At 36.8% G+C, this 24,891-nt stretch overlaps 1 protein-coding gene across 1 annotated transcript in view; it reads left to right on the forward strand.

Moving 5' to 3' along the window:
- The window catches only part of ERO1A (endoplasmic reticulum oxidoreductase 1 alpha), a 56,745-nt gene that overhangs the window by 22,207 nt on the left and 9,647 nt on the right, over positions 1–24,891 (forward strand). Inside the window, exons 5-11 of the mRNA XM_050796958.1 lie at positions 6,827–6,903; positions 6,997–7,070; positions 12,209–12,329; positions 14,575–14,621; positions 16,827–16,838; positions 20,554–20,580; positions 20,694–20,786. Coding sequence (XP_050652915.1) covers positions 6,827–6,903; positions 6,997–7,070; positions 12,209–12,329; positions 14,575–14,621; positions 16,827–16,838; positions 20,554–20,580; positions 20,694–20,786 — 451 coding nt within the window. The remainder of the gene's footprint in view (positions 1–6,826; positions 6,904–6,996; positions 7,071–12,208; positions 12,330–14,574; positions 14,622–16,826; positions 16,839–20,553; positions 20,581–20,693; positions 20,787–24,891) is intronic.

Here is a 24,891-nt window from a genome sequence, read left to right on the forward strand (position 1 = left end):
TGTTAGCATTATTCTACAAAGTTTTCTCATACCTATGCCATTCAAACCACACTCCTTCTTCAGAGGTAACCACTGTTTTGAACATTTTCCATCGTAGATTCTAAACTAATTTTGCCCATTTTTAATTCCATGTTTTCTTATACACACACAGAGTCAAAGAATGAAGTCACAGCTTTTGACTTGGTTCCAGTGGCAGAAGAACTTTGCACATAGTTCAATGGTGTCATTATCAACTGTTTCATTTCATTTAACAAATCGCTTGAGGCTGGGCACATGGTGGCTTACCAGTGCTTTTTGGAGGCCACCATGTGAGGATTGCATGAGGCCTGGAGTTCAAGACCAGTCTGGGTAACATAACGAGACCCATCTCTACAAATAAAAACTAAAAAAAAATTAACCAAGTGTGGTGATGCCTGCCCACAATCCTAGCTACTCAGGAGGCTGAGACCAGGAGGAAGCTGAACCTAAATGTCCAGGTTACAGTGACCTATGATTACGTCACTGCACACCAGCTTGGGAGACAGAGAAAAAAAAATTGTTCGATTTATTTCATTTAATCAATGGACTGAAAGTAAAACTTTTGGAAGTTCATTCTGTTGAAGGAAAACATTATCACTATTGTGAATGCTAGTATAAATTCAGTTAAAGCTCAAAATTGAAGGTAAAATATTTTGTGGTAGTACACATATAAATTTTGATAAAAGCAATGTTCTGGGTAAAAACCAGTGTCCTTAATAAGAAATCTATGAAACAGAAATGCATTTATAATAAAAATATACAAATAATTCATAATTGTGTCCACACAAGCTGTGATATTTTGCCAGTTAAGATAGGAGCGGTGATAAGCTGAGTGTGTGGCACGCAGCTGTGGTCCTAGCTGCTCAGGAGGCTGCGGTGGGAGGGTTGCTTGAGTCCTGGAGGTAGAGGTTGCAATGAGCTGAGATTGTACCACTGCACTTAAGCCTGGGTGACAGAACCAGATCTTGTCTCAGAAAAAAAAAAAAGAAAAAAAAAAGGAGTAATTGTCAAAGTTAGTATGTGATTTGTATACATACTAAGTTATGATTGTGAAATTTTTGAGATTAAGCTGATGCTGAAAAAATTTACTTTGGTATGGTTTCAGTATGATAGTACTTATTTTGCTGTCTGTTATCAATCAGATTTTATAAATGTTTTGAGGCTTCGAGGAACTACTTTGTAAAACAACCCAAGAGCTTCTTAGTAGTATTGATCAGTTTTTAATAAATGAACCTCTCCAAGTTTTTATTGCAATTTGTTCTAAATCAGTGAAAAATTAGTATCAATGAATAGAATGCATAAAGAAGAAGCAAAGTTTAGCTGTTAAGGTTTAACAAATTGCAATTATGACAAAGTGGCTGGATGTGGTGGCTCATGCCTGTAATCCCAGCACTTTTGGAGGCCGAGGCAGACAGACTGCTTGAGACCAGGAGTTCAAGACCAGCCTGGGCAACATGGTGAAACCCTGTATCTAGAAAAAATTTCGAAAATTAGCCATGCATGGTGGTATGCACCTGTAGTCCTAGCTACTCAGGAGACTGAAAGGGGAAGATTACTTGAACCTGGGAGGTTGAGGCTGGAGTGAGCTATGGTCATGCCATTGCACTCCAGCCTGAGCGACAGAGCGAGACCCTTTCTCAAAGAAAAAAAAAATCATTATGACAAAGCTTGTAAACAAAGGCCTTTAAATTTATTCCTACAAAAACTAGAGAGAAATCAAACACATTAAATGAGGAAAGTCCAAATGGTGTTTAATATGATTCAGAAATTGTGTTCTGAAATGTTATAAATGTGTTTGGGAGTATCTCCATTAGTGGCAAGAATATCCTCTTGATAGAACTCTGCTTTGAATTGGATATGTTTATATTCTGACCTGAGATGTAATGAAATTGAGGATTACAATTTCATTGTATATAAGTTTGACCAAACTTTTTTTATTTTGTTTTGTTTTGTTTTGTTTTTTGGTCAGAGACAGGGTCTGTCTCTGTTGCCCAGGCTGGCATGCAGTGGTAAGATTATAGTTCACTGTAACCTGGAACTCCTGGGCTCAAGCAATCCTGCCACCTCAACCTCCTGAGTATCTGGTACTATAGGCACATGCCACCATGCCCAGCTAATTAAAAATTTGTTTTGTAGTGATGGGGTCTTGCCGTGTTTCCCAGGCTGGTCTTTAACTCCTGGCCTCAAGCAGCTTTTCCACTTTGGCCTCCCAAGGTGCTGGGATTTCCGGCATGAGCCACCACACCCACGCTTTAAATTTGTCCAAACATTTAAAAATAATCAAAAAATAAAGACAACTTATTTGATGTTTTGTCTTAAAATATTTATTGAAGAAATGTACTTTAGGGGCAAAAGAATGGAACTTGTGAAAATATTTGGGTTAAAATACTTCCACATATTTACCTAAAGAGAGAATGTTTTTTCTTTTTTTTATTTTACTTTGAGACTGTTTTCTCAATTAAAAAATTATATCTCAGCCAGGCATGGTGGCTCACGCCTGTAATCCCGCACTTTGGGAGGCTGAGGCGGGTGGATTATGAGGTCAGGAGTTAGAGACCAGCCTGACTAGCATGGTGAAACCCCATCTCTACTAAAAATACAAAGAATTAGCTGGGCATGGTGGCAGGTGCCTGTAATCCCAGCTGCTTGGGAGGCTGAGGCAGGAGAATCACTTGAACCTGGGAGGAGGAGGTTGCAGTGAGCTGAGACTGTGCCACTGCACTCCAGCCCGGGCAATAGAGTGAGACTCTGTCTCAAAAAAAAAAAAGAAATTATATCTCACTTTGGGAGGCTGTGGTAGGAGGACTGCTTGATCCCAGGAGCTTGAGACCCCAGGCTAGGTAACATAGCACAACCATGTCTCTAAGAAAAATGAAAAATTAGCCAGGTGTGGTGGCATGTGCCTGTAGTCCTAGCTACTTGGGAGGCTGAGGCAGGAGGACTGCTTGAGCCCAGGAGTTGGAGGTTGCAGTGAATCATAATTGTGCCCCTGCACTCCAGCTTGAAAGACAGAATGAGACCCTGTTTCAAAAAAATAAAGCAAAAAACCACACACAAAAAATTACATCTGCCGAGAAGGAAAAAAATTTTATCTGTAGAAGGCGTCGATAATTTCAAATTGATCAACCATAAAATGTAACTTTACAAAATGTTTGTAAATTGATCAACCATAAAATGTAACTTTGAAGAAGGTTATGGGCAGGTTTTTTTTTTTTTTTTTGAGACAGTCTTGCTCTGTCTCCCTGGCTGGAGTACAGTGTCGGCTCACTGCAACCTCCGCCTCCCAGGTTCTAAGCGATTCTCCTGCCTCCGCCTCCAGAGTAGCTGGGATTACAGTCACGTGCCACCACGCCTAATTCTGTATTTTTAGTAGAGACAAGGTTTCACCATGTTGACCAGCCTGGTCTCAAACTCCTGACCTCAGGTGATCCGCCTGCCACGGCCTCCCACAGTGCCAGGATTACAGGCATGAGCCACCGTGCCCAGCCTGATTATGGGCAATTTTATGAAAAATTAAAAGTAATAACATATTGGAAAAAAGTATGTTCTTCAGAAAAATGCTAATGACATAGTATCAGATGTGACTAAGAAGCTGATTAAATTATTAAGCAGCAACTAAGAATGGTTATTTTGTTCAGTTTATTTTTAAATATTTGGGTAATTGCAATAGTAAGATTTTAAAATTTTTGTTTTAATATACTTAGGTATATGTTATTTTTTAAACAAATTTTGTTCGTTTTTGGTAGGTATTTTTAACCTTTTTTTTTTTTTTTTTTTGAGATGGACTCTTGCTCTGTCGCCCAGGCTGGAGTGCAGTGGCGTGATCTCGGCTCACTCCAACCTCCACCTCCTGGGTTCAAGCAATTCTCCTGCCTTAGCCTTCTGAGTAGCTGGGACTACCGGTGCATGCCACCATGCCCAGCCAATTTTGTTTTGTATTTTTAGTAGAGATGGGGTTTCACCATGTTAGCCAGGATGGTCTTGATCTCCTGACCTTGTGATCCACCCGCCTTGGCCTCCCAAAGTGCTGAGATTACAGGTGTGAGTCATCGCGCCCAGCCAGTATTTTTAACTTTTTATTTCGATATAATTGCCAACTCACAGAAAAGTTGCAACATTAATATAAAGACATTTTGTACACTCTGCAGATTCACTACATTTTTATATTTTACCACATTTATTTTTTGTTTTATGTTTATATGTGTATATATATCTATACACACACACACACACACACACATATATATTTATTTGAGATAAAGTCTTGCTGTGTTGCCTAGGTCGTTCTTGAACTCTTGGACTCAAGCAATCCTGCCACTTCAGCCTCCGAAAGTATTGGGATTACAAGTGTGAGCCACCATGCCTGGCCACATTTGTTTTACCATACTTATTGTGTGCATATATGGACACACAAAAAGCATGATAAAATAAATGGACATTTGTATATGTGTATTATATATATAAAATACACATTTTGGCCAGGCGCGGTGGCTCAAGCCTGTAATCCCAGCACTTTGGGAGGCCAAGACGGGCGGATCACGAGGTCAGGAGATAGAGACCATCCTGGCTGACACGGTGAAACCCCGTCTCTACTAAAAAATACAAAAAACTAGCCGGGCGAGGTGGCGGGCGCCTGTAGTCCCAGCTACTCTGGAGGCTGAGGCAGGAGAATGGCGTGAACCCGGGAGGCGGAGCTTGCAGTGAGCTGAGATCCGGCCACTGCACTCCAGCCTGGGTGGCAGAGCTAGACTCTGTCTCAAAAAAAAAAAAAAAAAAAAAAAAAAAATACACATTTTTGTGTATATATATGCATGTATTTTTGCATATGTACACATTTTTGTGTGTATATATACACACAAAAAAGTATATATACATACTATATAATATCTAACACTATATATGTGATATATATTTTATGTGTACTATATAATATGTCATATATTTTTATACATTATATATAATTTTCTGAGCCATTTGATTATAGGTTGAACATATATCCTTTTGTCCTTTAATACTTAATTATATATGAAATAATTTTATTTTTAAAGATAGTTTTTGAAGCAAGCTGTCTTATGTTGTCTTACATGTTTATACCAATATAATGAAACTAAGTTGTCACTCAATGAATAAATATTTCAAAAAACTATATCATTTTAGTTATTTTAGGGTTCATTTATTTTAGTGTCCTTGTCTGGAAAGTGGTTTGTATAGTTGTCCTAACAATAAGGCCAAAATAGACACTCAATAAATGTTTGTTGAGTGATTGAATTCGTGGCCTCCCAGTGTTGTCCTTCACCTGTATGATGAACTGGTGTGTTATGAAATCCCATAAACCAACTTGCTTACCTTATGCCATGTACAGGCCTAGTAGAATATATATGTAAAGTGAGTTGGACAGTGAGAGGAAATATGATTGTTAAAGAATATATTTTGGAAACCTAAAAATGTTGGATTTTGTTGTTTTTTTTTTGAGCCGGAGTCTCGCTCTGTAACCCAGGCTAGAGTGCAGTGGCATGGTCTGGGCTCACGGCAACCTCCGCCTCCCAGGTTCAAGCGATTCTCCTACCTCAGCCTCCTGAGTAGCTGGGATTACAGGCGCGTGCTACCATGCTTGGTTAATTTTTTTTTGTATTTTTAGTAGAGACGGGGTTTCACCATGTTGGTCAGGCTGGTCTCAAACTCCTGACCTCGTGATCCCCACTTCGGTTTCCCAAAGTGCTGAGATTACAGAATATTTTTTCTATGACATGGTAGGTTCCCAGGCATTCTTAGCATCATGGCATGGGATGGACTTTAGACACACGTGATTTGGTCCAACTGCTTATTTTATGGAAGAGAAAACTGATGCCCACACTTACGTCATTAGAAAAGTAAGACAGTGTCTGTTGACCATTTACCGCATGACTTTCTTAAAACCTTGAAGATTTTATTCGTGGGCAGTTTAGTAATGAGTTATCAGAACTGTATTCTTTATTTTGTGAACATAATAGTAAATTGTGTTCCCCCCAAAAAACAAGAGGCAAAGTGTTTTATTTTTATTTTTTGAGACGGAGTCTCGCTCTGTTGCCCAGGCTGGAGTACAGTGGCGTGATCTTGGCTCACTGCAAGCTCCACCTCCTGAGTTCACGCCATTCTCCTGCCTCAGCCTCCTGAGTAGCTGGGACTACAGGTGCCCGCCACCATGCCTGGCTAATATTTTGTAGTTTTAGTAGAGACAGGGTTTCATTGTGCTAGCCAGGATGGTCTCGATCTCCTGACCTTGTGATTCACCCGCCTTGGCCTCCCAAAGTGCTGGGATTACAGGCATGAGCCACTGCGCCCAGCCAAAGCATTTTATTTTTTAGTTTCAGGAGGAACATGAAAACTTATTTTTTTTTTTTTTAAAGTCTTGAAGCCAAGATGAAGGTGCCAGCTATAAAAAGAGCCTCAGAGGCTGTGCGCGGTGGCTCACACCTGTAATCCCAGCACTTTGCGAGGCCGAGGTGGGTGGATTGCCGGAGGTCAGGAGTTCGAGATCAGCCTGGCCAACATGGTGAAACCCCGTTTCTACTGAAAATACAAAAATTAGCTGGGTGTGGTGGTGCATGCCTGTAGTCCCAGCTATTCCGGAGGCTGAGGCAGAAGAATCGCTTGAACCCAGGGGGTGGAGGTGGCAGTGAGCCAGAATCACACTATTGCACTCCAACCCTCCATCTCAAAAATAAATAAATAAATAAAACCAAAAAAGAGCTTCAGATAACTTCTAAATTTTAAAAAAGTTTTAAAGATGCAATAAGTTATAGTCTATTTATTCCCTTTTTCACTTTAGTATTCTGAAGAAGCCAATAATCTCATTGAAGAATGTGAACAAGCTGAACGACTTGGAGCAGTGGATGAATCTCTGAGGTTTGATTTTATTTTTCAGTAGTATTTCATGTTTCTTTATGTTACATATTAACTTATAAAATAGTAATGTTATTTTTTTTTCTTTGTTTGAAGTGAGGAAACACAGAAGGCTGTTCTTCAGTGGACCAAGCATGATGATTCTTCAGATAACTTCTGTGAAGCTGATGGTATAATATTTTTGATAGTATGCATTATGTTTAAAATTATACCTAAGAAATTTTTTTAAAAAAATTATTTTAATCTGGGCATGGTGGTGTGTGCCTGTAGTCCCAGCTTTTCTGGAGGCTGAGGCAGGAGAATCACTGGAACCCAGGTGTTTGAATCCAGACTGGGCAACATAGTAAGACCCCATCTCAGAAAAATGTTATTAAAGAAAAAAGCTCAGTTTCTAAGAGTTTGGTGGTTCTTCAAAAACCTAAACATAGAATTACCATATGACATAACAGTTCCTTTCCTAGGTATGTACTCAAAAAAATTAAAGACAAGGACTCAAACAGATAGCAAAGCAATAATGTTCATTGTAGCCAAAAGGTCTTAACAACCCCATTGTCCAGCAGTGTTTGAGTGGATAAACAAAATGTGGTATATAAAACACACAGTGGAATACCATTCAACCAGAAAAAGGAATGAAGCTCTGATATATAGTACAACATGGATGGACCTTGACAACATGCTGAGTGAAATAGGTCAGGTACCAGAGGGCAAGTATTAAATGATTTCACTTATATGAAATGTCAACAATAGGCAAATTCATAGAGACAGAAAGTAGATTAAAGATTGTCAGAGTTTGGGATGGGTAGGTGTTATTGCTAAATGGTTACAGAGTTTCTGTTTGAAGTGCTGGAAAAGTTTTGGCGACAGATAGTGGTGATAATGAACCCCACTGAATTGTATACTTAAATGTGGTTAATGTAAATTTTATTATATCTATTTTACCACAGTTTAAAAAAGCTCAGTTTCTAGAAAAAATTTACCTCTTAAGTGTTGCCGTTCTGTGTAGCTAGTAGTTTATAAAATTTCGTATATACATTTTGCATAAATAGCTAAAATGTAGGGATTACAAAAACCTCCTTCAGTTATATTGCTGTTGGTTTGTTACGTATTTTCCTTAATGATGGTCCATGTTGCTTTTGGAGAAGAGAATATTGAACCATTGGTCGAGTTTGTAATGTCTAAAGTTAAGCCAGAGTTCTGGTGCTATTAAAATCTAGGAGTTAAAACTCTGATCATGGCATGGTGGTTCATGCATGTAATCCCACCTACTCAGGAGGGTGAGGCAGGAGAATCGCTGGAACCCAGAAGGCAGAGGTTGCAGTGAGCTGAGATTGCACCATTGCACTCCAGCCTGGCGACAGAGCAAGACTCCGTCTCAAGAAACAAACCAACAAAGAATAAAAACCTCTGATTAAGATGTATAGATTTTCCAATTCTTCCTTTTTGTGCTATTTCCTTTTTCTAAGTTGAATTGTTAGCCTCTTAATTTGCTTAAAAAAATCAAATTGAGTTTTGGTATTCTTCTGTGGCTCTTTTCTAGTGGACTAATGATCTTTCCAAAATTAGTGAAAACAGGCCTGGCTTGGTGGCTCATGCCTATAATCCCAGCACTTTGTGAGGCCGAGGAGGGAAGATTGCTGAGCCTAGCCTGGGCACCATGGTAAAACTCTGTCTCTACATATAATACAAAAATTAGCCAGGCCTGGTGGCATGTGCCAGTAGTCCCAGCTACTCGAGGGGGGTGGGAGTTTTGCTTGAGCCAGGGAGGTTGAGGCTGGAGTGAGCCCTGATTGCATCACTCCAAGCCTAAGACAGTGAGACCCTTTCCCAAAACAACCACAACAAATTAGTGAAAACAGTGATATAAATTCTTTTAATTATAAGCAAAAGATGAAGCCTACAATCTCCATAAAAGAGAAAGTATTTTTAATTTTGTGGCTTCTTTTTGGGGAAAATTGCTTTCCTTAATGGAAACCGTAGCCATGTTTTGGTATATACTTAGTTATAATTCCTTATTTCCAATTCTAAAATCTGAAAACTCTGAAAATTGAACATTTCTGCCCCTGCGTTTAGCACAGGCTCATTTAGTGTGAGTATTCATATGTTTCACTGTAGAAATATTTATGTATTTGAATAGATTGCTGCCCCAGGTCTAGCTGGAGTAATATGCAATAGATGTTGTGTGTACTGTATTACCTTCGTAAAATCTGGAAAGTTCTCCATTCCAGCCGAGACACACATGGTCCTAGGCATGTTGTATAAGGGGTATAGACCTATATCAAGATTTGGTCTAGTAAAGGAAGGGGATAAGATGTTCTTCCAACTCCCTTATTTTGCCATCTTTTCTACAAGGATTTTTTATTTTTACCTTAAATATTGTTGTGAGATAAAACTAAATTTATAGTATGCAACTATAATTTTTTTTAGTCCTCCAATGTTAGAAAAAGGATGGTAATATTTTAACCTTTGTTAACAAAGTATCCTTTTGTGACCACAATGTGCAGCACCAAGTGAGAATCAATGATTCATTTCTTATATGGTGGAGTTTGGTGAATCACTTACCCATTTGTATTAGTTTCTTCTGTTTAAAAAAGTTGAATATTTTAAAGAAAGACAGCTTTAGCAGGACTAAATAATGGATGTAAATGGTATGTGAAATATAGAAGGTATTTTTAAAATCCTAATTGGAAATTTGAGCTTTTGTCAAAAACAGGTTCTATTCAGTGATAGAAAACAGCACATCATATAGGTTTTTGCACAACATACGTTTTCTGCTTCTAGGGCTGGATATTGGCATCTTCCTATAAGGGCCAAATGGGCTCTTAAATGTCTTTTCTTAGATTTCACAAAACATGTTTGACTAGTTTTCTGTGAAAAAATTCATGTTCTATTCAGTGATAGGAACCAACACATCATAAAAATTCTTGGCACAAATATAATTATAGTAATATTTAATATAATTATAGTAATTTAAATATAATTATATAATTATAATTATAATAATATTTATAGTATAATTATAAGATTTATAATATAATTATAATATTACATTAATATAGTAATATTTTTTATAAGCTTGAAGAATAAAGTATAATTAAAATTATGAGGCAACAAATGTTTATCTCTAGGTAGAATATTTAAATATTTAATCATTTCTTGGTGGTTAGTTTTCTTAAAGTACTGGATACTGACCATTGTTTATATATTTTATTTTATTTTATTTCATTTTTATTTATTTATTTTTTGAGTCAGAGTTCCACTCTTGTTGCCCAGGCTGGAGTACAGTGGCGTGATCTCAGCTCACTGTAACCTCTGTCTCCCGAGTTCAAGCAATTCCCCTGCCTCAGCCTCCCAAGTAACTGGGATTACAGGCATGCACCACCTTGCCTGGCTAATTTTGTATTTTTAATAGAGATGGGGTTTCTCCATGTTGGTCAGGCTGGTCTCAAACTCCCAACTTCATGTGATCACCCGCCTCAGCCTCCCAAAATTCTGGGATTACAGGCGTGAGCCACTGCATCCGGCCGGCTGTTTATATATTTTAAACATCAGGGTTTATAAAATGAATTTATTATAATTAATATGTGGCAGTTACCTTTAGTATTAATTGAAAGGAACAGTTATCCATTCCTGAACTAGATGATTCCATGCTAATTTTTTAAGTCCTTATGTTTTGTTTTTCTAGTTATTTTTATTGCCATTTCTGCATTGAACTCTGCTATTTTAAGATGCCATCATCGTACTGCTTCTAGAAGCAACTTTCCTCCTAATTTATTCTTCTAATATACTGTGGATTGGAGTAAAAAATAACCACGCTTAGGGTTTTTTTTTGTTTTTATATTTGTTTTTTAATAATAAAAATAGGTATAGTTGAGAGCTTGATGGACTCTCCTCTAAGCACTTTTGTGCTCATATTTTTGTCATTGACTTTGGTTGCATTGAGACCATTTTTGTCCACTTTTTCATTTTTTGTTTCATTCTTCGTTGGCTCATACTGTTAAGCTTTATATATGAATAAAGTATTATTATAGTACCAAATAATTTCCCAAAGCCACTGGAGGACTATGGCCCATCTTTTTTTGAGACACGGTCTCACTCTGTTGCCCAGGCTGGCGTGCCATGGTGCAATTACAGCTCACTGCAGCCTGGACCTCCTGGGCTCAAGTGACTCTCCCACCTCAGCCTCCCGAGTAGCTGGGACCACAGGCACGTGCCATGGTGCCTGGCTAATTTTTTTATTGATGCCTGGTGTTTCACCAGGTTGCCTGTGAATTTTAGAATCACTCCTAGGCTCAAGCGGTCTGCCCTCAGGCCTCCCAAAATGCTGGGATTACAGGCATGAACCATCACGCCCACCCTGGGACCATCTTTTTTGTTTTGAGGTGATAACACATTATAAATGATAAATAAGTAACAGGGTCTGGATTCTAGCCTGGGTGTTCTGGCTCCAGAGCCCGTGCTCTAACTGTTCTGTGATGTTGGATGTTTAGGTTGCTTCCAGTTTTCCCTTTTATAAATGTTGACACAGAATCATGCTGCATTGTAACTTTTGCTTTTGGCCAGATTGGTAGCAGATCCTGCTGGTGGTCATCTAAGAAGAAAGTATTTGGTAACAAGCAGTGTATGATACTAACACTCCTTCATTTACTGTAGTTATTGATGAACTGCTGTGGTTAATGTGGAGGGAAATGTATGTTATATTCTTTGTCTGGATCGCTTATAAGAATTGAATTACCATGTTTCTTTGATTCTAAAATTCACATATTCCTATTTTTACAGTTCCTAAATCATAATGTTTTTATAGCCAGTATGTACAATTAATGTGGCAGTGTGTGTTTCTCTCTCTTTTCTGTCATTTCTTTTTTTTTTTTTTTTTGAGATGGAGTCTCGCTCTGTCACCCAAGCTGTAGTGCAGTGGTTCAATCTCGGCTCACTCCAACCTCTGCCTCCCGGGTTCAAGCGATTCTCCTGTTGCAGCCTCCCAAGTAGCTGGGACTACAGGCGTGCACCACCACGCCCGGCTACTTTTTGTATTTTTAGTAGAGACAGGGTTTCACCATGTTGGTCAGGCAGGCCTTGAACTCCTGACCTCAAGTGATCTGCCCACCTTGGCCTCCCAAAGTGCTGGGATTACAGGCGTGAGGCACCACACCCAGCCTCTTTCCTTTCTTTCTCCTGAAAAGTTGTTTTAAAATTCCTGACACATTGTTAAATTTGTGGTGCGCTAGAATCAATGGAATACAGTCTTGTGTACTAGCTTTTTAAGGTAACTGAGGATAAGAAAGATTTAATAAGACATTTTATTTTACAGACATTCAGTCCCCTGATGCTGAATATGTAGATTTGCTTCTTAATCCTGAGCGCTACACTGGTTACAAGGGACCAGATGCTTGGAAAATATGGAATGTCATCTATGAAGAAAACTGTTTTAAGTATGTGTCATTTTCATTTAGAAAAATTCATGTAAGATGTGGTGATTTCTCTTTATAAACAATCATAATGATTTAAAATTAAAAATAAAATTCACTTTGTTAAAAGATGTATTTGTACAAAGAAACATGACTATTAGTCCAGTTTCCTTCTGGGGAAATGAGTTTCCACAAATTTTTCCCTTTTTTTTTTTTTTTTTTTTTTAAGAGAGGCGTATTAGACTTTTATGGGAGTATTGTAGGCCCTTCGCAAATGTTTCTTGAGTAGATTATAGGATCTCATTTTATAGATGAGGTAACCTAGAGCTGGAGAGGTTTACTTCATTTCCCAAGATCACATGGTGGTGGTGTCGAGAAAGGAATATACAACTCTTAATTCTCTTTTTGGTGCTCTCCACACCCCTTTCTGTGACTTTAGTTATTTTACAGTTAAGTTGATTTCACAGAACAATTATAATAGGTTTCATTTTTGAGCACTCACTGTATTCTACGCATTGTGGTAAGCACGTTATATACGTTTTCTCCTTTAGTCCCTGCAGTAACCCTGTGTCGCAGTCATCACTGTTTTATAGACAGAAACTGAGACTTAGAGAGGTTGTATGATTTGTGTTGTGTCAAAGATCTAGTAAGTGAAAGAGCCCACTTTGTCCTGGTAACCATTAGGCTGGAGGCAGTTGCTGATCACCAGGTGTCTGAGAAATGCTTCAGGTTACTCACATGTAAGCCTCGAGGCTCTAAACTTTGTACTTACTGGTTTTTGGGAACAATGTATGCGCGAGCACGTCATGCTGTCTTAGAGATGGAGAGAGTTCTGGGAAAGTCTTTGGAGTTCCCAAATATGGGGATAATATTGTATATTTCACTTTTTATAAGTCAAATATAAGTATGAGATCAGTAATTATGTTTACACCAATAAAATGTCAGACTGGTGATTTTTTTTTGTTTTGTTTTTTTTAAACTTGAAGAATTTCTCCAGTTTGGAAAGGAGAGAGTTTTTATTACTTATTTCTGCCGTGTGTTTTATTTAAATTATCTTGACTATTATTAGAAATATTTGGTTACTGACTTAAAGATTTACTTTAAAGGTTTGTTGTTGTTGTTGTTGTTGTTGTTTTGAGATGGAGTCTCACTCTGTCACCCAGGCTGGAGTGCAGTGATGTCATCTCTGCTCACCGCAACCTCCGCCTCCCAGGTTCAAGCGATTCTCCTGCCTCAGCCTCCTGAGTAGCTGGGACTAAAGGCACGCACCACCACACCAGGCTCATTTTTGTATTTTTCGTGGAGACAGGGTTTCACCATGTTGGCCTGGGTGTTCTTGAACCCCTGACCTCAGGTGATGCACCCACCTCAGCCTCCCAAAGTGCTAGGATTACAGGCGTGAGCCACCATGCCTGGCACTGTTGTTGTTATTTTTAATGTGAATTAAGAATCCATGAAGCATTTGTTAGATTTGTATTAGTTTTGTAGTCATTTTCTTACTAATTTGTATCCTGATTCCCATAATTTTTAACAATATAAACAATGTATAAGGGGCTAAGTTAATTATATTGTGTATTTTAAAATATAGGTTACATATTCTGTTCTCAAAATGTCTCCAGTTGTGCAAATTTTTAAAATAGGTGTTAAAACAATCCCTATAGTTTACTCTTAATACTAATGCATATTTATTTTGGGATTTAAAAGCACTTTAGTGACATAGTAACTCTCCAGAAAATTTCTATTTTTTCCTACTGAACAAACAACTTTTATTTAAATTGTAACAAACTTAGCTACAGGGCAAATTGATGTGTCTAAAGATTACCTAAGTGGAAAATAATCTACACTATTTTTTTTCCATTTTTTAATTTTAATGCTTATATTGAATATTTTTTGCTTATTTGTCTTTCAATTGGGGTACACTTTGTGCTATACGTACATACACATATATAAAGATATATATATATCGTATATATAAAAACATAGTAGTGACTCTAAGAGAAGAGCTTGGCTGCTATTTTCTCTTCTTTCATTTGAAGAAGCGATTAGGAAATGGCCTGCTGGCCGCTACAGTGGGAAAAGATCAGGAACTATTATTACTACAACAATTAGTCACCCTCCCTTAAAGCATTTAGAGGAAACTACGTATTTTATAATCTCAATAAAACAATTTGATTTTGGATATTAAGCAACTTTCTGAGATAATATCACTTAAATATAACATGATTGGTAACATATTTGTGTTTATATTTTTAATTCTTTTTACTTCTAGGCCACAGACAATTAAAAGACCTTTAAATCCTTTGGCTTCTGGTCAAGGTAAGTTACTTACTGCATTGTTATGTTATTTCTCAGCTAGGGAACTTTAATTCAAAGGAAGGGGAACGCAAGATAAATGGCAGTAACAGTTGAGGTCATAAAATCCACAGTCCCGTTTCCGTAGAGTTATGCCTCACCCTTGCAGAGATTGGTGCTTAAATTATTTGTACTTCAGTAAAAAATATTTTTATAATGAAGTTCCTGGTATTAGATTATCAAAAAATAAAGATTTGGGTGTATATTTATTATATATATTTTTGCAGACATAGTAAAGTGTCAGTGTTTTAAAAGCTTTACTCATCCCACAGATAAATAAATATCCAGAACTCTCAAATTTTTTCTAAAGCTTGAAATTACTGCATATATTGGGCATTTGCTTTCAACTTTACATGTCTTTATATCTTAATAACATTTTTAATATTCTATTTTCACTCAAGGTCTGGCTCAAATGCTGCTTTTTCCATAGAACTTTCCCTGGTCCTTATAACCAGAAGTATCGCTCCCTCCTCATGAAGTAATCTGATGCACTCGTTTGTTTTTAATTCTTTTGTTTTTCTCATACGGCCTTTTCCACTGTGTAGCATTATTTTATTATTATTTATATATCTATCAATCTACCCTAGTACTCTGAAGATATGGGTAGCATTTATCTGTTTTATCTCTCTGTATAGAGCCTGACACATAATAGATGGAGTAGTTTGTTAGATACATGATCAGTGAAAATTGCTCTCCTCATTTAGTGGTCTTGTCTACAATAGTGAAAGTCAGTTGTTCTTTCAGCAAATGATTATCCACCATTTAATATGTGCTAGACACTGTGTAGATGCCAGACGGGCTGTAAAATTAAAACTTACAGAAACCCTGCCCTGTCTATAATATGAAGAATGGTTTGTTGAATAAGCCATTTCAGTGTATGAGTTCAGACTTTTTCTTTAGAAATTATGTATCCTTATTCTCTTCAAATATGTGCTTACTGATAAAGTCTTTAATGTGCTTTCAGCAAAAGTGTAAGTTTTTCATTTTTAAACTTTATTTGAAAAGATGCTGATCTCAAATAGTTAACAAATATAAATTTCCTCCTAGAAGGGGTTGAGATTGCATCATTCCCTAAATTCTGGCAGATTTCTCTTTCTTAGATTAGGAATGAAAAATCTTTAAGGCTTTTGGGTTTATACAGAGTCACATGTGGTGACTCAGTGGAAGCCATTGATTTAATATCAGATGAAATGCAAATTAATGGAGGCGATCATTATGATCTCACATGATTTGATAAAGTAATTAACCACGTCACTTACCATAAAGATACATAGGAGCAATTTAAATGTTTATCATTAGGGAACTGGTTAAATGATGACTTATGGTGTAGTCACATAGTAGAAAATAGCCATTATAAATGTTGCTGTAAATTTTTATTCATTTAAATCAAAAAGTGACCAATAACACAGTGAGGTAAAGCAGGTATCAAAACAATATGTATAATATATTTATAATTAATATATCTATAAACAAAAAAGACATTCACTAAAATGTAAATAGTATTTATCTTTGAGCTGGGGAATTATGAATAATTTTTTATTCTGCCTGTTTTTTATAAAACATATATTTGCAGTGATTATATATTTCTTTAATAAACTGATGGCATTTAAAAAAGTGGGCAAAATTTTTGAAGACATTTTCAGTAGTAAATAAGCAGTGGCACACAAATTACTGTATTATATATAATTTGAATCTTATAAATAGTCTGAAAATATTCCTGACTAAGGTTAATTATTATAAGGCGAGGCTGGAGGTTTCAAAGCAATAATAAAAATCTGTAACAGAAACTATATTACAGCTTTAGGATAAATAAAGGTGGAAAAAGTCTCTGCCAGCCAAATAAACATAGGTCCTTAAGATACTGAAAACTACTCTCAGGTGATGGATTAGATTTTTCTCTCCTGTCAGGGTATATTAAATCTCACATGAGCTGAACCTCTTTATGCACACTCATGGAGATAACACCATTTAGTCAAATCAGGCATAATTCATATCACTACCAGATAGAGTTGCAGTCACGAATGTCTCACTTTCAGATTTTACTTGTGTGAATGAACTGTTGGACTAAAACTAGCCATAATGGCTAGTCTTATTTTTATGAAAGTGTAGCATTATAAAAGGGGCACTGGAAGGAATTTATTTTAATAAACATTTTGTTTTGCTTTTCAGGGAAAAGTGAAGGTAAGTATAATTTCTTTATTATATATTACATATATGAATTTGTTTATACATTCAAATGTTTATTATGGCAAAGTTTATTTTTTCTTCCCACCTCTAAAAATCAGAAGAACTCAAGTTTTACTTATTTATCTGAAAGTCTGGAGGTACTAGCACAGATTAAGGGAAAGTGACTTTGTGTCTCGGTTCAGACGTTAGAAACAGCGTGCCTCAGCCTCTGATCATTCATTTGCACATTTTACCACCCTGAATATAGAAGCATGTCCACTCCCCATCTCCCCCATTGCCTCAGGCCAGGGAAATGTCCTGTCTCTTTTACTGTTGAACTCTAGGATCTGCTGGGTTTCATGTGGGAAGGTTCTGGGAATGATGAGTGTTGATTTCAGAGCTGGCTTCTAAGGTTGATGCTGACTCGTTGGATGTAGGTGTCATTGCCAGGTCTAACTAATGCTAACAGTTTCAACATACATGAGGTTTACTTTGTCTTTTTGCTTCAAGGATGAAATTGAAATGACATTTGGTATTTTTTTTTTTTTTTTTTTGAGACGGAGTCTCGCTCTGTCGCCGAGGCTGGAGTGCAGTGGCGCGATCTCGGCTCACTGCAACCTCCGCCTCCCGGGTTCCCGCCATTCTCCTGCCTCAGCCTCCCGAGTAGCTGGGACTACAGGCGCCCGCCACCTCGCCCAGCTAATTTTTTTTTAATATTTTTTAGTAGAGTCGGGGTTTCACCGTGTTAGCTAGGATGGTCTCATCTCCTGACCTCGTGATCCGCCCGTCTCGGCCTCCCAAAGTGCTGGGATTACAGGCTTGAGCCACCGTGCCCGGCCAACATTTGGTATTAAGACCATATGCTTAACAATATGAAAAGACTTAATGGCGTTTAGCTTTAGTCTATCTAGGTGAAAATGCTAAAATGTGAAGTATCACTTTTCTTTCCCTCAAAATCATCTATTTTCCGAACATAATTCTTATGAATTGCTTTTGCCTTATGTCTAGATAACAGAATACTAAAGTCTGATAACATTGCTATTTTATTATTGTACTTTATATTATAGTAACTGTAGCAGCTAAATAAAATGCTGACTCAGACCTGTTTGGAAGAGAAATTGTTTAGCAGTGAGATTATTTTTCCAAAGATGCCTCATATTTGCTACTGGTACATGTGATTCTACAATTTTCAGTTTTGAGTAACCTTATTTTGCCTTGAGTGTCAACCTAGTTCTATGCTATACTGTAGCCACATTAAAGGAGGCTACTATGATTTTAAAATTCTATTTGAAGACCTCTTAGTATCAGAAAAAAGATCGTTAACCTGTGGGAGCCATCCTTAGAGAAACTGTCTTATTACAAGTATTGATTTTGGCCAAATATCAAAGGGTTATTCCTGAGAGCTATCATATTGATTGTTTAGACAACAGTCAGGTCAACTTGAGAATAGGTACTTCAGGATTATAATATTGAACTGATTTCTTGGCTAGGTATGGTGGCTCATGCCTGTAATCCCAGCACTTTGGAAGGTCAGGGCTGGCTGATCACTTGAGGCCGGGAATTTGAGACCAGCCTGGCCAACATGGTGAAACCCTGTCTCTACTAAAAATAGAAAAATTAGCTGGGTGTGGTGGTGCATGCCTGTGATCCCAGCTATGCAGGAGGCTGAGGCGGGAGGATCACTTGAGCTTGGGAGGCGGAGGTTGCAGTGAGCTGAGATGGAGTCACTGCCCTCCAACCTGGGTAACAGAGCAAGACTCTGTCTTTAAAAAAAAAAAAGACACACACACACACAATGAACTGAAAATTTTACTGGAAGCCTAGGTCCTAAGCAGTATTATCCCCTAACTCCCTAATTCATGATCAAAAACTTGAAAAAAAGAACCTTGAAAATTTTTATAAGGAAATAAATTCCTTATAATCCCACCATTCCCAAATAATTAATAACTCTGTGCCAGGCACTTTTCTAAGCAATTTACATATATGATTTTATTTAATTCTTTCAACAATCCTAGGGGTATTATTCCTGTCTCCATTTTATAGATGAAGAGAAGTTCAGCAACTTGCCTAAAATAATATGATTTGTAAGTAGCAGAGTTAAGATTTAAATCAGGCAGTTTGACTCCAGGAACCACACCCTTAGTTACTACCAGATACACTTCTCTGCTAACATTTTGATATTTATGTTTTACATATATAAGTAGTTTTATCCAACACTTGTCAGCATTAAAGATGATCATATTTTTATCTTATTTGATAGGTAAAGTCATATATCTTTTGTTTTCATTTGCATTTTTTATTGCCTGTAAGATCAAACATTTTATTTTTTCCTTTGTGAATTTTTAAATTCGTATTATTTATACACTCTTTTTAAGTGGGCATTTCAGCATTTTTATTTAGTTTCTGAGCTTTTTATATATTTAGGATCTTTTCCCTTTGTCATATTTGCAACATACATTTTACCGAGTTTGTTGTTTGCATTTTGCTTTTGTTTATGAAGTGTTCTGACAAATAGATGTTTTGAGTTTTTATATATTCCAATTTATTGCTTATTCCCTTTACCATTCCTTCCACTATATTTATGCTTGTTTGGTTCATTTTTAACATTACTATAAGCAACTTTAGTAGAAAACACTGTACAGTGTTTATCATCTCTGTAGCAAATGCATACATGAATGTTTATAGAGTTGTAATGATTATTTCTGATGCCTTTTGTATATTTAAAGTAAACATTTTTATGTATTGCCATGTTCTACATTCTTTACATTCTTGTTGTTTTCTTTTTTTTTTTTTTTGAGATGGAGTTTTGCTCTTGGCATCCAGGTTGGAGTGTAATGGCACGATCTTGGCTCATTGCAACTCCTGCTTCCTGGGTTCAAGCGATTCTCCTGCCTCAGTCTCCTGAGTAGCTGGGATTACAGGCACCCACCACCACGCCCAGCTAATTTCTGTATTTTCAGTAGAGACAGGGTTTTGCCATGTTGGCCAGGCTGGTCTTGGACTCCTGACCTCGTGATCTGCCCGCCTTGGCCTCCCAAAGTGCTGGGATTACAGGCGTGAGCCACTGTGCCCTGCCATTATTTTCATAGTTGTATGTTATTTGACCATGTTGACTAGTTAGGTAGTATTCTATCATGTTAATTTAGGCATTATTGTATTTGTAGAATTACTAGGCATTAAATATATTGAGAATGATCTTACTAGGTCATAAGAATATAAGTGATATTTGGTGTTTGTAACATTTTCCTGAATTGCTCTTTTGAAATAGTGAATGGCATGTAATATTATCAGCTAAATACAAATAGTACCCCTCCAATACTGTCATCATTTTAATTTTTTTATAATTTAAAAGGCATGTAATGAATCCTTAGTCTTCATGGCATGAATTGTTATCAAGGAGAGGTATTTTCCCATTCTTGATTGATTTACTATTTAAATTCTGCATTTTGACCTCATGTAAAACACTTTAACCAGAAAGTTATGAGACTGGGTCTACGTAAGGCAATGCTAAAGCCTTTTAAAGACCAAGCAGCAGATTGGTACTTAACTGAATCCATACCACAAACTTTTCTTCTTCCTTTCGAGAAATTGCAATTAAGACTTGGACTGTTAGGTTAAACAATCTTTAAATTGCTGTTTGGCACAAATTTGCTATAATGCTTTAAAACTTTTGAAAACCTTGTATTTTGGCATTTTCCAATCTTATGACTTATTTTTCTTTTGATTTCAGAGAACACTTTTTACAGTTGGCTAGAAGGTAATTAGAAACTTTAAAATAAATTTCAATGATTTCTTTTTCTCATGAGATTAATTTTATGTCTACAAGATTCACATATGAAATTTTATTTCTAAGTCACTGCTTTTTCTTAGGTCTCTGTGTAGAAAAAAGAGCATTCTACAGACTTATATCTGGCCTACATGCAAGCATTAATGTGCATTTGAGTGCAAGATATCTTTTACAAGGTATGTGACATTTACTTTTATTCAGTTTACCACTCTTATTTTTAGATATTCTTAAAATTTTCCTGGCATTTACCTGAATGGGAAAAGGTTGACCTGATTGAATATTAGGAAGTAAAAATTCACTCTTAAATGGTAGTAATCAGAAAGGTGGTAACTATAGACATAATTGAACAGTTCAACATACTCTTAACTCTCTTTACCTTCTTTTTAGAAGCTGCTCAAAATTGTCCATATCACTTTGGAAATATTCTTGTTCTCTTGTGGGAATTTAAATAGCTCCTAACAGCACAGTTTGCTATTTGATAGATATTATTGTATCAGAACCTTTTTATTTGTGTGCCAGTATCAGGCCTGGAGTTTAAATGGGTAAAAAGCCTTTCCTGCTGCTGTTTTTGCCTTAATACGGTTGAAAATGAGACTGTGGTTGATTTTCATCAGTATCATATTTCTTCTGGAATTAAAGTATCACAACTCTGAGAAACAAAATATAGAAACTTCCATTTTATTCATTGATTGATTGCTTGATTGATTGAGACAGGGTCTCACTCTATTGCCCAGTCTAGTGTATGATGGCCAAAACTGGGCCTTAGCCTGGGAAGGCTCTTGGCTTTGCCCAGGAGAAATTTCGAAGGCCAGCTGGTGGTGGCAGGGTACAGCAGCAGCAGAGGTACTGCCCCTCGTGGAGGAGAGCTGCCCCCTAGGTAGTGTGCCCAGAGCAGCAGCTCAGAGGCGGTTCGGCAGCCATATTTATAGTCCACTTTTTATTATATGCAAATTATGAGGCAGATTATGCAGAAATTTCTAGGAAAGGGGTAGTAACTTCTAGGTCATTGCTATGGAAAAGGGGTGGTAACTTCTGCATGTTGCCATGGGAATGAGAAACTGACATGGCACACTGGTGGGTGTGCGTTATGGAAAGCTGCTTCAACCCCCTCCCTGTTTTAGCTAGTTTTCAATTTGGTTCAGTGTCCTGAGTCCCACCTCCTGAACCAAGTCCTCCCTTCTACCTCATGACTACAGGAGCATGCCACCATGCCCAGCTAATTTTTAAAAATATTTTTTGTAGAGACGAGGTTTGGCCATGTTGCCCAGGCTGGTCTGGTCTTGAACTCCTGGGCCCAAGTGATTTGCCCATCTTGGCCTCCAGAGTGCTGGGATTATAGCCGTGAGCTACTGTGCCTGGCCATAACTTTGATTTTAAATGGCAGTTTAAACTCATCAGTAATTTTACTTTTTTTTTTTTTTTTTTTTTTTTTGAGACAGAGTCTTGTTCTGTCACCCAGGCTGGAGTGCAGTGGCGTGATCTTGGCTCACTGTGACCTCTGCCTCCTGGGTTCAAGTGATTCTCCTGCCTCAGCCTCCTGAGTAGCTGGGACCACAGGTGCAGGCCACCATGCCTTGCTAATTTTTTGTATTTTTGGTAGAGGCGGGGTTTCACCATGTTGGCCAGGCTGGTCTCGAATTCCTGACCTCAGGTGATCCACCGCCTCGGCCTCCCAAAGTGCTGGGATTACAGGCTTGAGCCACTGTACCTGGCCTAAACTCATTAGTAATTTTAGATCATCATTTTCAAATTGTGTATTTAGGTTTTATGAATATGTTTATATTCAGAAGTTTGATTATTATTATTTTTTCATCTTTAAAAAAGGAAATTTTATTATTTTCCATTACATGAATGAACTTGGAGGACATTATATTTGTCAAAACGAGCAAGGCACAAAGATTATTATTTCATGATTTCACTTACAAAGGGATTCTAAAAAACTTAATCTTATTGAAGTAGAGAGTAAAGTGGTGACCACCAGACACTAAGGTATTTAGGAGAAAGGAGGGTTTGAAAAGATGTTGATAAAAAAATACATATTATAGTTAATAGAAAGAATAAGTTCAAGAGATATTTTTGTACAGTGTAGTGACTATAGATCAAAATAATGTATTTGTAGTTTTGAAAAATGCTGACAATGTCACTTGCTCTTTGCCACAGAAATGTTAACTGTGTGGCATAATTACCTAGAATTAAGCATTTGATAATGTATATATACTTCCAAATATTATGTTTTACAAAATAAATATACATTTATTGATTACAGATGGTAATGGTAGGAAAGCCACTGAAAGGGCAGGCGTTGCTTATGGTCTTATGACTGGCCACTTTGTGAACACAATAAACAAGTTTGCATTAAAAAACCAGAAAATGGTTTAATCTAAAAGTTGCCATGATCTTCATAATTTTTTTAGAGAAAATGACCAAGAAGTTGACTACAGTTAGTTGACTAAGAATATAAGCTGTAGACTGACCTTCACCCACTAAAAAAAAAATCACATAAAATAAGAGTGAGAAATTCTTCTGAGTTGTAATATCAATATGGAAAAGAAATATTATTTCAAATTTAAAATCCACAGAGATCATTTTATTATTTTTCTACCTTTAACATTCACACTTTAAAATGAAAGATTTTGCATGGAAACATGTGCTGTAAGTGTATCATAGAACATTAAATTTAAAATTCTTCACTTACAATTAACTCCTAATTTAATTTCTATGATATATTTTCTAGCAAATTTGATATGTGTCACACTGTGTAAGAATTATTATTATTATTGTTTTTGAGATAGAGTCTTGCTCTGTCGCCCAGGCTGGAGTGCAGTGGCGCAGTCTTGGCTCCCTGCAACCTCCGCCTCCTGGATTCAAGCAATTCTCCTGCCTCAGTCTCCTGAGAAGCTGGGACTACAGGCCTGTGCCACCACGCCCGGCTGATTTTTGTGTTTTTCGTTAGAGATGGGGTTTCACCATGTTGGTAAGGCTGGTCTCAAACTCCTGACCTCGTGATCCACCTGCCTTGGCCTCCCAAAGTGCTGGGATTACAGGCGTGAGCCACCACGCCTCACCTGTGTAAGAATTTAATAAGATTTTCCTTTTACAAGCAGAGAAAAACAATGCTAAGTTATTTAATCCTCTCACCTGTGGACAGTGTTTGCCTTTTATCTTAATTAACTGATGTGAAAGTTATATTGATAAGCAAACTCTCTAGTTAAAACCAATTTTTGAGTGCATTAAAAATACCAACTTTCTCATCACAACCTACAAAGTACCATGTAAAATGACATAGCATGAAGACAACAGTGAGAAAACTGTAGCCATCTCATAGAAAAAGAAGAAGGGCTGTGATGAATACACAGAAGACACATAATAGGACAAACAAAACTAAAGATAACTAGGAAATAAAATAAACAGAATTTCTCTTTAAATTCAGCAAGATTTAGCTTTTCAGCATGGAAAAATGTTATCTCCACATGAAGAATCAATCTTATTTCTTCACTATTAATATTTTCCTTCTCTGACTTGAACTTACAAACTAACTGTAGCAGGAATATTTATGGCTTATCATGGAGCATTTGTTACACAGCAAGTATTGTATGTTTGTTTGCTACATTTATATATAAAAAAACATCCTCATGACTTGTGAAGCATCCCTAGTTCTTACCTGAACAAATTGACTCAATAAATATATAAATTTGCTTATGTCAATTATAATGAGAATAAACTAAGTAAAAAAAAAATAGGCTTATGTAGAATTCTTCAAGTAAAAGAACAAATGGAATGTCCTAATTAAATAAAATATAATACACAATTTTGGAAATACATCTAAAAATTGTTTTGTGTGCACTACTAAATTTTATAAAAATCATTCTTATTCGTCATGACCAGCTCACATAATGAATACCTCATAAACTATAGAAAAAAATTGTAAGAGACAAGAGAATTATAAGTCTAGCATAAGAATTAGGCAAAGAAAAACAGAAAATTCTGAATCATAAGTCAGAAGATTTTACAGTAATGAATTTAATAAAAAGCAGAGTATAGATTTGCTTTCAGCATTTTTGAGGTTTTTAGTTTTCTAGTAAATTAGTCACCTTATTAAAATACTTGTTTTGTTCCAGTATTGCTCTGTTCTTCTGAAAACAGGTACAAACTCATACTCACCCAAACACACTTACTCTATAATTTTCTTGCACCTATGGTTTATTTTTAGAGTAATATATGTGCATAGCTAACTCTATGTAAATCAAAACTAAAATTCTGTATGTTTGCAGGCAGAGAGAC

Source organism: Macaca thibetana, chromosome 7 (genome assembly GCF_024542745.1).
Source record: "Macaca thibetana thibetana isolate TM-01 chromosome 7, ASM2454274v1, whole genome shotgun sequence".
Taxonomy (NCBI): domain Eukaryota; kingdom Metazoa; phylum Chordata; class Mammalia; order Primates; family Cercopithecidae; genus Macaca; species Macaca thibetana.